The 13,230-nt window shown below is 41.5% G+C and overlaps 1 protein-coding gene across 1 annotated transcript in view; it reads right to left on the bottom strand.

The window, feature by feature from the left end:
- Nucleotides 1-6,191: 6,191 nt before the first annotated feature.
- Nucleotides 6,192-13,230, bottom strand: part of CAP2 (cyclase associated actin cytoskeleton regulatory protein 2) — a 162,776-nt gene continuing 155,737 nt past the window's right edge. The window contains exons 12-13 of the mRNA XM_003263543.4: nt 12,373-12,513; nt 6,192-7,623 (exon numbers count right to left, since the gene is read on the bottom strand). Coding sequence (XP_003263591.1) covers nt 7,540-7,623; nt 12,373-12,513 — 225 coding nt within the window. The 3' untranslated portion in view covers nt 6,192-7,539. The remainder of the gene's footprint in view (nt 7,624-12,372; nt 12,514-13,230) is intronic.

The raw sequence follows: 13,230 nt of genomic DNA, 5'->3' as shown, positions 1-13,230 counted from the left end.
TTACAGGGCTTTGACTCCTGGGTCTAAAAAGAACAGCAAGTCCTGCTAAATCTTAAACACTGACAGCAATTAAAGCCTTGTCTTTAGGCCCAGTAGAAGATGCCAATCAAAATAAACTGCATTCTTCAGACGCAGGGCCAGAAATTAAAGCTATTCAACTCCTCAAGGCCTAGGGCATATTGCAAAAGAGGTGGTCATAAGAGATTGTAAGGGCCAATTTTGAGACATAAAATAAGTTTGGTTTCTCTATAGATTAATATTTAATGTGAAAGGCACACTGATGTAAGACCAGCATATGGGCCCCTGTGTCAGATTAACAAAGTTTTCTTGCCATTAACTTACTCCTTAATAAGGATTATAAAGGGTATAAAGGTTTATGGAAGTTATATGTTATGATCAAGATGAAACTTTTACAGATTGTTTATAAAATTTTGGACAACAAATTTAATTGGCTTCATGCTATATTTATGAGGGCTTATTGTTTGGAAAATTAAGTCTCCTCTGTCAAAGAATGAAAGTTTTTGCCTTGTTTTGAAATCCTTGAGTTATCACTTTGATTAAATGAATGACTTATTTTACAACGACCTGTGATCCTATTTTGTAATATCAAAATTTTTTTTTTTTGAGACAGAATCTTGTTCTGTTGATCAGGCTGGAGTGCAGTGGCATGATCTCGGCTCACTGCAACCTCCACCTCCTGGGTTCAAGCGATTCTCCCGCCTCAGCCTCCTGAGTACCTGGGACTACAGGCACATGTCACCACACCTGGCAAATTTTTTGTATTTTTAGTAGAGACAGAGTTTTACCATGTTAGCCAGGATGGTCTCAATCTCCTGACCTTGTGATCTGCCCTCCTTGGCCTCCCAAAATGCTGGGATTACGGGCATGAGCTACCGTGCCCAACCTATATAAAATGTTTTAAACCTTTGGTATTTGACAAACTTCCAAAATCAAATTATAAATTATGTCTTTTACTGACCTAATTAATTCTTTAAGATATTCTTAATAGGTTCCCTAAAGTCTAAAAAATGACATATTTGGCTTATTTGGTACAAAAATTATACAGGAAGCATTGCCAAATATAAAATGGTGTTTGGTTTTCTTTGGGCCGTATTTTTATAACTATGTTATTGGTATGTGTTCCAAAATAATGAGAAACTCCTAAAATTCTGATATGACTTAATGTATGTTATCAGTAATTGTTAAGTTAAATTATTGTGTGCCACAGAGGTAACAAATTTCCTTGTAAATTGTGACTTCGACTGTGGCTGCCCTAACACTTTTTGTCATCCACAGAAAATTGTTTCGTTTTGGTCCTCTTTAGAAGGTGGTTTTATAATCAGCTATAAGACTCTAACAGGTGTTCTTGAATGCAGGTTTCTGATAACTTTGAAGATTGTAACATCAGGATAGAATAAAAACTTTCAAGACTCATGGAGAACTGAAATGTTCATAAATATCAAGCAGAACAGAATTAACTGCATAGATAAACTAATAGAAGTCTGAAGTAATCTTTTTAACTTTTTACTGAAAACATTGCTGAACCTTTTTTTGTTTGTTTTTCAGAGTGAAGAAAACTTTCCTTTAAGCTGTTTACAGCTTTTAACAATTGAGTAAAGTATCCTTCCATGAACAAAATTTGTAGCATATTTGTTTCTCTCTACCTGATTTCTACAGAATTTGGCAACTATTTGTGCATATTCTTAGCTTATGACAATACAGTTATTTGCATAAGTGCAGTAAGAACCTGTTTTCCTTTGTAATAGGACACAATTGGAGAAACTGGTTATTTTACCAAGGTTTTGTCTGGAATGGTGTGCTTTCCTTTAAGGAATCAAACTTGACTTATGGAGCCAATAAAAGCCCCTTGAAAAACTGGCCTCATTTCTTTGTCTACACAGTCCCACAGGGTTCCTGACCTGTGCTAAGTAAAGAATGCCACTTTCTGACAGGCCCAGGAGCCCCAAGTTTATCTTGGAACCTCAGGAGGAGAGGAATTCACCCAACTCCTAGGTATTTGATGGTACAAATCCATGGCTGGGCTTGGCTTTAAAAAAGTCTTATCTGAGATTCCTTCTATGGAACAACATTCCATCAAGGCCAATTTAAAAGTCTATGTAAAAAATAATTATTCTTGCTGTACTGTATACAAATAATTAGGCCAAGTATAATAAAGCAAACCAGTCCTACCATGGTTTGTCTTTAGTAAAAATGAGAAACAGGAGAGAGAAAAACTGTGTTTTAAAAATTGTAGTATACTTTTGTTAGAGTCTAGTCTTGCCTAATGTTTTTCAATTTTTATTGTTTTCTACAGTTTGGACAGAATTCTAATTTTTCTTGGCTACAAGTCTCCAAAATAATGTTTTCAATTTTTTTCTTTTTTTTCTCCAATTTTTCTAATTTGGAGTCACTGAAAACTAAGCTGTGCTTTCGTAAAGCCCTGCAAACTAAAGCTAGACAACTTAAATCTCAGAAGAAAATAACAGCAACCTATTTACATACATAAGCCACTTTCATACCTGCTTACTGCGGTATGGACCTCAGAGTAATGTGGCCTGTATCGGTTTTCCAGGATTGCTCTGGTTGTTGTTTTCTTCCTTCCTCCCCCTATTTTCTCTTCATAGGACATGAGACTTCATAATCTTCAAAAATGAGCTTTCCTAATAACTCAAGAACTGCCTATCTAGGAGTAAACCATCCTCGCCATGATAAATCAGATGAAACCAGAGACTAGAGACTCATTTTCTTCTAAAATGCTTTATACAAAAGATTTTTAAAAAGGAAATGGGGGAAATGTGAGAGGAAAGTATCTTGGGCCCCCCAAATCACTAAGCTAAAGGGAAAAGTCAAAGCTGGGAACTGCTTATGGCGAAATTGCCTCCCACTCTATTCAAAGTCACCCCTCTGCTCACTGAGATAAATGCATATCTGATTGCCTCCTTTGGAGATGCTAATCAAAAACTCAAAAGAATGTAACCATTTGTCTCTACAAATGCATAGGTAGATATGCATGTACCTATGACCTGGAAGCCCCCTCTTTGCTTTTCCAGACCAAACCAATGTTCATCTTACATATGTTGACTGACATCTTGCATGTCCCTAAAATGTGTAACACCAAACTGGTCTGACTGCCTTGGGCACACGTTGTCAGGACCTCCTGAGGCTGTGTCATGGGTGCATGTTGTCAACCTTGGCAAAACAAACTTTCTAAATTAACTGAGACCTGTCTCAGTATTTTGGGGTTCACAAATCCAACTGCTTACTCTCCATCTCCAATTAAATGTCACAGAGACAACGTGCTTTAAACATGTTCAAGACTGAACCATGGTTTCTCCAAGATCTGATTCTCTTTGATGTTTTTTTGTTTCCTTTTTTTTTTTTTTTTTGAGACAGAGTTTTTCTCTTGTCGCCCAGGCTGGAGTGCAATGGCGTGATTTCAGCTCACTGCAACCTCCGCCTCCCAGGTTCAAGCAATTCTCCTGCCTCAGCCTCCCATGTAGCTGGGATTACAGGCGCCCGCCACCATGCCTGGCTAATTTTTGTATTGTTAGTAGAGATGGGGTTTCACCATGTTGACCAGGCTGGTCTCGAACTCCTGACCTCAGGTGATCCACCTGCCTCGGCCTCCCAAAGTGCTGGGATTACAGGTGTGACACACTGTGCCTGGCCATTTTTTTTTTTTTTTTTTTTGATATAGAGTCTTATTCTGTCACCCAGGCTGCAGTGCAGTGGCATGATCTCGGCTCACTGCAACTTCCACCTCCTGGGTTCAAGCAATTCTCCTGCCTCAGCGTCCCCAGTAGCTGGAATTAAAAGTGTGTGCCAGCCACCATGCCTGGCTAATTTTTCATTTTTAGTAGAGATGGGGTTTCACCATGTTGGCCAGACTGGTCTCAAACTCCTGACCTCGTGATCTGCCCACTTTGGCCTCCCAAAGTGTTGGGATTACAGGCGTGAGCCACCGCGCCTGGCCTCTTTCATATTTTTTATTACAGCAAATGGCTGGTTTTAAATCTATGATAAATGTGAGGGGGCCATTAACTGAAACCAGAAAGGCAGATAAGGAATAGATAGATATGTGTGAGAGATGTGCATTAATTTTAGCCATGTTGCATGAGTTTGGGACAGGCAGGTAGAAATACTCTGTGGACACTTGGGAGTGAAAGGTCTGGGGAGGTGGATTTGGGTTGGGAATGTGGATTTGGGAGTCTTCTACATAGAGGTATTGAAATTAGGTATTTGAGCATTTGAGAGGGAAACAAAAAATGTAGGAGGGAGGGGAGCCAGAGAAGCACATCATGAATCACAACATCAAAGGGAGTTTAATAAGATGAAGGTAGTGTCGAGAATCTCAGCCAATGAAGGATGAGATGAAGCCACGGGATTGATGACCTCTGAGACTGAGGCATATGTTGAGACTAGAAGCTAAACTACAGTAGTTATACAAAGGTGTGCGCTGTGTTCTAGCCCAGGGTCTCAGCTTTCTCATCTTTAAAATGAAGGGATCCCCTAGATAAACCCATCTAGAGTCTAAGAAGTTGCAGCAGACATTTTCAATGAAGGAGAGAATAAGTGAATCAAACTACACGTATTTCTTGCCAGTTATATATGTAGGGAGGAGTGGTTAGAATTGAAGCCGTACTTCAAGACGGCTTGCTGTGAGAGGTCGACTATCAGTAATAGATTATCTAAGGGGAGAGTATTATCAAAAAATGAATTTTCAAGACAACAAAGCCCTCTTTTGAATTGTCACTTTTATCCTGTAATGCTACAAAGTAACGAGATGTAGGAGTGCCTGATCTCGGCTCACTGCAAGCTCCGCCTCCCGGGTTCACGCCATTCTCCGGCCTCAGCCTCCCAAGTAGCTGGGACTACAGGCGCCTGCCACCATGCCCGGCTAATTTTTTGTATTTTTAGCAGAGACGGGGTTTCACCGTGTTAGTCAGGATGGTCTCGATCTCCTGACCTCGTGATCCACCCGCCTCGGCCTCCCAAAGTGCTGGGATTACAGGCATGAGACACCACGCCCGGCCCTGACACTGATTTTCATTTTGACTTTTTGGGAATAGATGTGACAGCAATTCTGCTAAGTACAGATTTCTTAATGCTTTGACAATATTTATTAGGTCACAGCATTGGTAACACAGGAATTCAAAAGGTGCAAGAAACAAGGCACACTGGTGATGCAGCATTGTTTTTGGTAATTGCTTATACATTGCCAAAGGTTTTTCAACAAATTTAACCTTCTCTTATGTTACTTAAGTAGATGGTTTAAGGCAGTGGTCCCCAAGCTTTTTGCACCAGGGACCAGTTTTGTGGAAGACAACTTTTCCACAGACGGTGGGGGGGTGGGGCATAATTTCGAGATGAAACTGTTCCACCTCAGATCATCAGGCCTTAGATGCTCATAAGGACCACGCAATCTAGATCCCTCGCATGCACAATTCACACCAGGGTTCACACTGCTATGAGAATCTAATGCTGTGGCTGATCTGGCAGGAGGCGGAACTAAGGTGGCAATTCTGGCTCGCCAGCCCTTTACCTTCTGCTTTGCCGCCCAGTTCCTAACAGGCCACGGACCAGTACCAGTCCACAGCTCGGGGGTTGGGGACCCCTGGCTTAAGGAATACAGGGCTGGTAAAATAATCGTTGAGCCTCAAGTCCAGATTTTCAATACATATGGTGAGGCATGCTAGAAGACTGATGTCAAGTATGAGGCAAGTTGAAAGATTCTAAGAATTATGGGTGGATTTATTTCTCAATACAAAATTATCACTATATTATGGGTATATAATATATCCATTTTAGGATCTTTTTTTTTTTTTCTTTTAGGAGTTTCCTTATACATTTATTATGTTATTTATAGTTATATGTTTATAAGGTGTATATGGTATTTATAAAATCACTTATGTTCTGGGATGTTTACGTTAACAAAGATCTATGAGGAGGATTTTCTCAGTAAAGAGGACTCGATTTACAAAACTGAATTCTAGAATTTTCTGACAGTCAATCCAATTGCAAATGGCTTTATCTGATATCTATCTCAAAGGAGACATCATTCATCAGGGAAGCTGATGGCATCCTGGATAAATTCTCTAATCCAACCCGAAGGACTCAGCTGTCTTTTCTAAGTCTGACACATGAGCAAGGAGCAAATCAAAGTAGAAAAAAGATCATTTTAACATCCAGAATTCATCACAGTATTTAAACAATTAGAATTTTACTTTATTTCAGAATAAGTTTACAGTTGAAAAATGATTATTTACTAAAGCCACATTATTCATACAGACAAAACTTTTATAGCAAAACCTTGGTACATGAGCATTAATAATTTGAATACTATATGGATATAGAAGATATCTAAAAAATGGAAACGATGTATTCCAAAAGCTATAAGAGGCACAATATATATGCTTGTACTGGGCCTGCAAGCATTATACTATAATTCATTAAATGTGATCCAAGAAGTTGCAGATTTTTCAGCACTATGTACTGAAAAGATAAAAAGGAGTATCATAGCTACTCTTACGCTGAAGAAGCATCTACTATCAAGACTACAAAATAGGAGCAGCAAGCCAAACCAACAGATAATGCCTTAGGTTTTAGGAGAAATAATACATGTATGGCTTTTTCATGTTCATTTTTGAGCCTGGTTAGCAAGTCTGGCAGGTGGAAAAGAGGAAATTAGTCTATAAGAAAACATTAAAGACATAATTTACAAGGCATCTGATATTTAACATGTTCAAACTTGGAAAATAATAACTGAGCTTGATTTTAGAGCAAAGTTGCGAGGTATTACATAGCAAAAAAATGATTTCTTCTGTTTAATGTTTTGGCATAAGAATCTCTTATGCAGAAGAAAAGTAAGTTTTCAAATGACATGGTGGAAAAATATGTAAGATGAATAATTAGAATTGACTTTCAGTTTTCAGTAACTACAGAGAATATAGGTCTTCCAAGGACCAAGGAACTGAATTTGATCCTTAATATAAACTCTACGTCTTTTAAAAGCGTAGGTTGAAATATGTACGCATGCTGACAGTATCCACGCTGATAAAGGTGAACATGTGGTAACAATAAGAAAAAACGTGTACATTTTTCAGGGCACACTACTACTTCTACATTATATTGAAATTGCCTAAAAGGTAAAAATGTACATCTTAGAGTCTCAAAGATTTTATTTTTTAACTAGCAATGAAATATAAGTGTAAAAGTGAATCATGCAGTCTTTTTACCTATCAGTTACTGTGTTCATGATATGAGGGGAACAGAATTCTTTTTTTTTTTCCTTTAAATCCATAATGTTCACAAGTCATCATGTGGAACTAAAATCACACACAAAGGCAAATCATGAGGAAACGTTAAATATTTCAAAATGCCCACAAGGCGTGCCAGAAACAGTGCTGTGTCTATAGCACAGAATCGTTGGAGGCCAAGGCTAAAGCAGTAGGGGCTACTGCAACTTCTAGCTCTTTACTGCTGCTTTTTTGTTTGTTTGATAGGGGGGATTCACGTGAGGGGGTTCGGTCTCTCGGGAAGTTAGGCCATAATTTCTGCAGGTTCAGTGATTAACTTGGATCCATCCCATGCTGTCTTGAACTGTTCAGGAACGGGAAATTCTCTCTGGAAAAGGGCAAGAACAACAAAGTTATTTAAACTACAACGAAGTTATTTAAACTAAGGCTTCCTTTTGCAAACAGATGGGGAGGCTGATTTGTGCCACATGATAGGCAAAGAAATTCGATCGAATTTCAAGCTGTGTCATGGGGAGGTCTTTGTCACGTGGAGACTTGTATATGTCATGTGTCAGTTCTGTGACTTCAAGACAGTATCATCATTAAAGCTAAAAGCATCATTTGGAACAAACCAGGCATCCTTCTAAGCACTGGACATAGATGAACTCAGCAGATCTCCTATAATAACCCTATGAGCTAGGTGTTCTTGGGGATGCCATCTGTAGGAAACGGAGGCCCGAGAGATTAAGCAACTGGCCCCAAATGATGTGGCCAGTAACAGTGCAGCCAGAATTCAAATCTGGGCTCTATCTTACCTACTACTCTCCACTAAACTTTAACATGCACGTGAATCAACTGGGATCTTATGAAAATGCAGATTCTGGCCGGGTGCAGTGGCTCACCCCTGTAATCTCAGAACTTTGGGAGGCCAAGGTGGGTGGATCGCCTGAGGTCAGGAGTTCGAGACCAGCCTGGCCAACATGGTGAAACCCTATTTCTACTAAAAAAATACAAAAAAGTAGCCAGGAATGGTGGCATGCACCTGTAGTCCCAGCTACTCGGGAGGCTGAGGCAGGAGAATCGCTTGAACCCAGGAGGCAGAGGTTGTGGTGAGCTGAGATCATGCCACTGGACTCCAGCCTGGACAACAAGAGTGAAAACTCCGTCTCCAAAAAGTAAAATACAATACAATAATAATAATAATAAAATGCAGATTCTGACCCAGGATCTTATTAAAATGCAGATTCTCCCTGGCTGGGCTCCGCGGCTCATGCCTGTAATCCCAGGACTTTGGGAGGCCAAGGTGGGTGGATCACCTGAGGTTGGGAGTTCGAGACCAGCCTGACCAACATGGAGAAACCCTGTCTCTACTAAAAATACAAAATTAGCCAGGCGTGGCAGCACATGCCTGTAATCCCAGCTACTTGGGAGGCTGTGGCAGGAGAATCACTTGAACCCAGGAGGCAGAGGTTGTGGTGAGCCGAGATTGCACCATTGCACTCCAGCCTGGGCAACAAGAGTGAAACTCTGTCTCAGAAAAAAAAAAAAAAATGCAGATTCTCATTCAGGATCTTATGAAAATGCAGATTCTGATTCAGTAGGTCTGGGGAATGGAATAAGAATCTACATTTCCAGCAAGCTCCCAGGGGATGCCAATGCTGCTGGTTCCAATCACATGGAGTAGAAAGGTTTTATCCCAGAGGTAGCTCTCTACTCTTTGATAAATTGTAAAAATGAGCTTAGGGTTATATACACATTTGTTACACTTCACCAAGGCACTCTACTTCTCCCATTGGAAAATACACATACAAACGCGTACACACAAAGAATAATACAGAATAGTCAAAATAAAAGTCTGAGTCAACACTCTCCTTTCCCCGACAGTGATTCTCCAGTCATTTCAGAAGAGGATAGAAGACATCCTCCAAGGCAAGGAAGAAGGACAGAAGACCTTCAGAAGAAGATAGAAAACCTCTCCAAGGCAAGGAGGCCTTGGACCTGTCTCCTGGGCCTCCTCGGACTTCCAGTCCATGCAGTGCTTGTTGAAACCTCATGTGTCTGACAAGCTGATGCCCATGCTCATAAGCTGTGGTGTTTCCATGGAACACACATGGGTACCTATCTTCCTAGATATAGGATCTAACTGTTTCTTTGGGATGAAGCCATTCATTCATTCAAAAGGAAAGGCCTGGGCCAGGCACGGTGGCTGACACCTGTAATCCCAGTACTTGTGAGGCTGATGCCAGCTGATCATCTGAGCCCAGAATTTCGGGACCAGCCTGGGCAATGTAGCGAGACCCCACTGTATAAGGACAAGCTTTACATAGTGTAGTGCTGCTGAAGAGCCACTCTGATTCGGCATCTCTTTTGGCAGAGTTGCAGAGAAGGATTCCCAGGAGTGGGGATGGTAATCCCACCCTCTCCTTTGTCTCTGCCTGTCCTCAGGGACACTGTTTCTACAAAACATACAAAAATTAACAGGGTGTGGTGGCACACGCCTGTAGTCCCAGCTATTTGAGAGGCTGAGGCAGGAAGATTGACTGAGCCCAGGAGGTCGAGGTTGCAGTAAGCCATGATCGCACCACTGCACTCCAGCCTGGTCAATAGAGCAAGACCCTGTCTCAGACAAACAAACAAGCAAACAATAAATAAATAAAGTAAAAGGCAAAGCCCTTGCTATAATGAGTGATGTATTCTTCTTGAGTAAAATCTGCAATGGAAAAATCTTGAAGTAAAGAACCCACAATCTGAATAACGTGTGTGTTTGTGCAGCCAATATTCCTTTTGGGGCTCTTTTGGATGGGTAGATGAGGCCTGGTGTTTGTTCTCAAGAACCAGGCCAAGTAGAGAATGTGCCAGATGAAGGCACCTCTTTGATAGTAATTGCACTACAGGTGTCCCAAATCTGTTCCTGGCAGTGAGGGGTTAGTAATATGCTAACGAGTCTTCTCTGGGAGACCAATTTCTTTCAGGACGAATCATCTCCTCCATCCATTCCCACACCATAATGCCCATGGCAGGTCCTCTGTGTTGTTCCCTACCAGCTCCAACCAAGAATATGTGAAGAGGGCCACAAGGTCATTGACCTGTAAGAGGCAAGATCTTGGTTTTTTTTTTTTTTTTTTGAGATGGAGTCTTGCTGTGTTGTCCAGGCTGGAGTGCAGTGGTGTGATCTCGGCTCACTGCAACTTCCACCTTCCAGGTTCAAGTGACTCTCCTGCCTCAGCCTCCCGAGTAGCTGGGACTACAGGCGTGTGCCACCACGCCCGGCTAATTTTTTGTATTTTTAGTAGAGACAGGGTTTCACTGTGTTAGCCAGGATGGTCTTGATCTCCTGAGCTCGTGATCTGCCCGCCTCGGCCTCCCAAAGTGCTGGGATTACAGGCGTGAGCCACTGCACTTGGCCGAGACCTTGGTTTTTAGCATGAACGCTCAGGTTTTGACTTACACTCATCCTTTAGGCCAGTGGATCTCAACGTTGGCTCCCCACTGGAATCACCTGGGAAGCTTTAATTACAGGTGCCTGGGTCCCACGCCCACAGATTCCAGCTTCATTAGTCTGCGGTGTTCATCCAAATCCCACTGCTTTTCTTAGCAGATCCAGTCCCGTGCAGCTGAGCCTTCTGCTTAAACAGCTGCAAAGGCCAGGCCTCCCTCCAATTTTTGGCTCTCCTACCCTGAAGCTGTTGGCATCACCTCTCCAGGAATTTTTTTAGGTGGCGGGCCCAAGAGAGGACTCTTCTCTATCTCAGGGTTAGACTGTCTATACACACTTACTAGTAAAGCATGGCCTGAGGCTTGCAGAGTTTTGTTTTTTCAAACTGAAATGATGAATTCTGGCCTGTAATGTATGACACGTGGCTGAGCAGAGCTGAAGAACTTACTGCCAGGTGGGGAAGGGAGAATGTGGCAGCAGTCACACTGTCTGCTTAAGGAGATCAACCTGTGTGTTGATTGCTGTGTAGGCCCTGGCAATTGATGCCTCAGGCCGAGGGAGCTCCTCTTCCAGATGTTTGCCTGCTAAGTTGTGTTTTCTCCCATCCTTCCCTGGTTCACTGGCTCCCTGCACAGGCAGACTTAGAGGGAATTTTCTCTGTTTTTGTTTGTTTGTTTGTTTGAGACTGAGTCTCGCTCTGTCACCCAGGCTGAAGTGCAATGGCACAATCTCAGCTCACTGCAACCTCCGCCTCTCAGGTTCAAGTGATTGTCCTGCCTCAGCCTCCTGAGTAGCTGGGATTCACATGGCTAATTTTTGTATTTTTAGTAGAGACGGGCTTTTGCCATGTTGGCCAGGCTGGTCTCAAACTCCTGACCTCAAGTGATCTGCCCGCCTCAGCCTCCCAAAGTGCTGGCATTACAGGGGTGAGCCACCATGCTTGGCCTTCTCTGTATTTATTTCCCCACTTTGAAGTAGCAACTAGCAGATCCATCACACTTCATGAACCAGGAAACGTACTTATTTATTAACACTCCCTTTTCAAAGTGTGAGAATATGTGTATGCTTCTTTGAGAAAGTGCTTTGTTGAGGAGAGAAAGCTGAGAAAATAAATAGTGGCCAAGTCTCTTAGGCTAGTGTTTCTCAGAAGGACCATTGGATGGACTTAAGGGATATGCCTGTTAAAATGCAGATTCCTGGGCCTCACTCCAGGCCTCCTGAATCCAACCTCCAGGTGGAAGATTTGGAAACTGCCATTTTCATAAAACTTCTCGATTCTTACACTTAACCTCTCAAGCATAGCTGCACAAATAGCCCTACTTATTGTCTTTTCTCTGTCTTCACATTTTTTCCCCTAAGTATTTATTTCTCCTTCTTTCCTGTTTACCTCCACCAGAGCAAAGAAAAATATTTAGTCCTACATAAGACGAACTCAGATGCATGCTGTGCTATTTGATAAACGCTGGTCCATTAAATGAATTATTAGTACACTACATTGAGAATTGGAAATCCAGGAGTGAGTACAGTCAAGAAGCTAATAGGCGGGAAGAGATGTGGAAGACAGCTCCCTGAATTCCTCGCCTGCCTGTGAATTATGCTACAAATAAAGCTCGCAGGTTGGTGGCTGATTAATCAATCTCTAAGAATGTTAATAATGAAGGCTCCAGAAAAATTCTTGACAGCCTTTTGAAAGGTACTTACATAATCACCATCCTGAGGGATAAGTATGTTCATTTCAGATGACTTGGCGCTCACAATCTCACAGTCCAAAGCATCTTCACTGAGGTATATGTGGCAACCTTCTGTCTTATTAATGGAAATTGTTGGCACTCTCCCCATTACCTGAAATAGGAAAAAATACTTGGGACCAAAGCAAAGAAACAGAAATAACAATGCCCTCGAATAAATACAATCTCAATTCCTCTTGGCTTTAGCTTTGGCTTAACCAAGCATTAGAATTCACTGGGTCAAAGCTGGGGAGGTGGGTTAATGGCAAAGTCTTCAGGCAGAATAGGATAGGTGTCATTCGGGGACAGAATGAAAAGACCACACAAGGGGATTCTCAAACCTCAGGGTCTCTTTCCTGAGACAAAATTAAGGGATTAATTTGGAAACAACAGCTAGATGTTCAGAAAAAGCCTCACAACCCTGTTAGTGGATTCGAAACATGTATTTGATTTCATGATAAAAGAAACAAGATGCATTCACATTCATTTGCTTGAAATATTACTTTTGACACATCTCTATGAAACTAGGATTAAAAGAAGTTCTAATGTTGTCACTTACAAGTAAAACTATTCTTGAGTAAAAACTGAGTAGATTTTTCCTGAACTTAAATAAGAAACACCACCATTCTTTTCACAGAAGTCCTTTGCCAGATAAAAATCTCACAGTGGCTGAATTTGAGGCTTACATGAGATGAATGTCTGGGTATTTTGAAATGTATTCATTTCAGGAGACAAAACTGGGGGCTTGGCTCAGGACATTCATTATATAGATAAATAGGATCATACAAAAGAGGAGGCCATTCTTTGTATTGTTTATAAATATCGAAGTGCT

Source organism: Nomascus leucogenys, chromosome 8 (assembly GCF_006542625.1).
Source record: "Nomascus leucogenys isolate Asia chromosome 8, Asia_NLE_v1, whole genome shotgun sequence".
Taxonomy (NCBI): domain Eukaryota; kingdom Metazoa; phylum Chordata; class Mammalia; order Primates; family Hylobatidae; genus Nomascus; species Nomascus leucogenys.
Note: the sequence above shows the minus strand (reverse complement) of the source record. Positions and strands in the feature narration are given on the sequence as shown.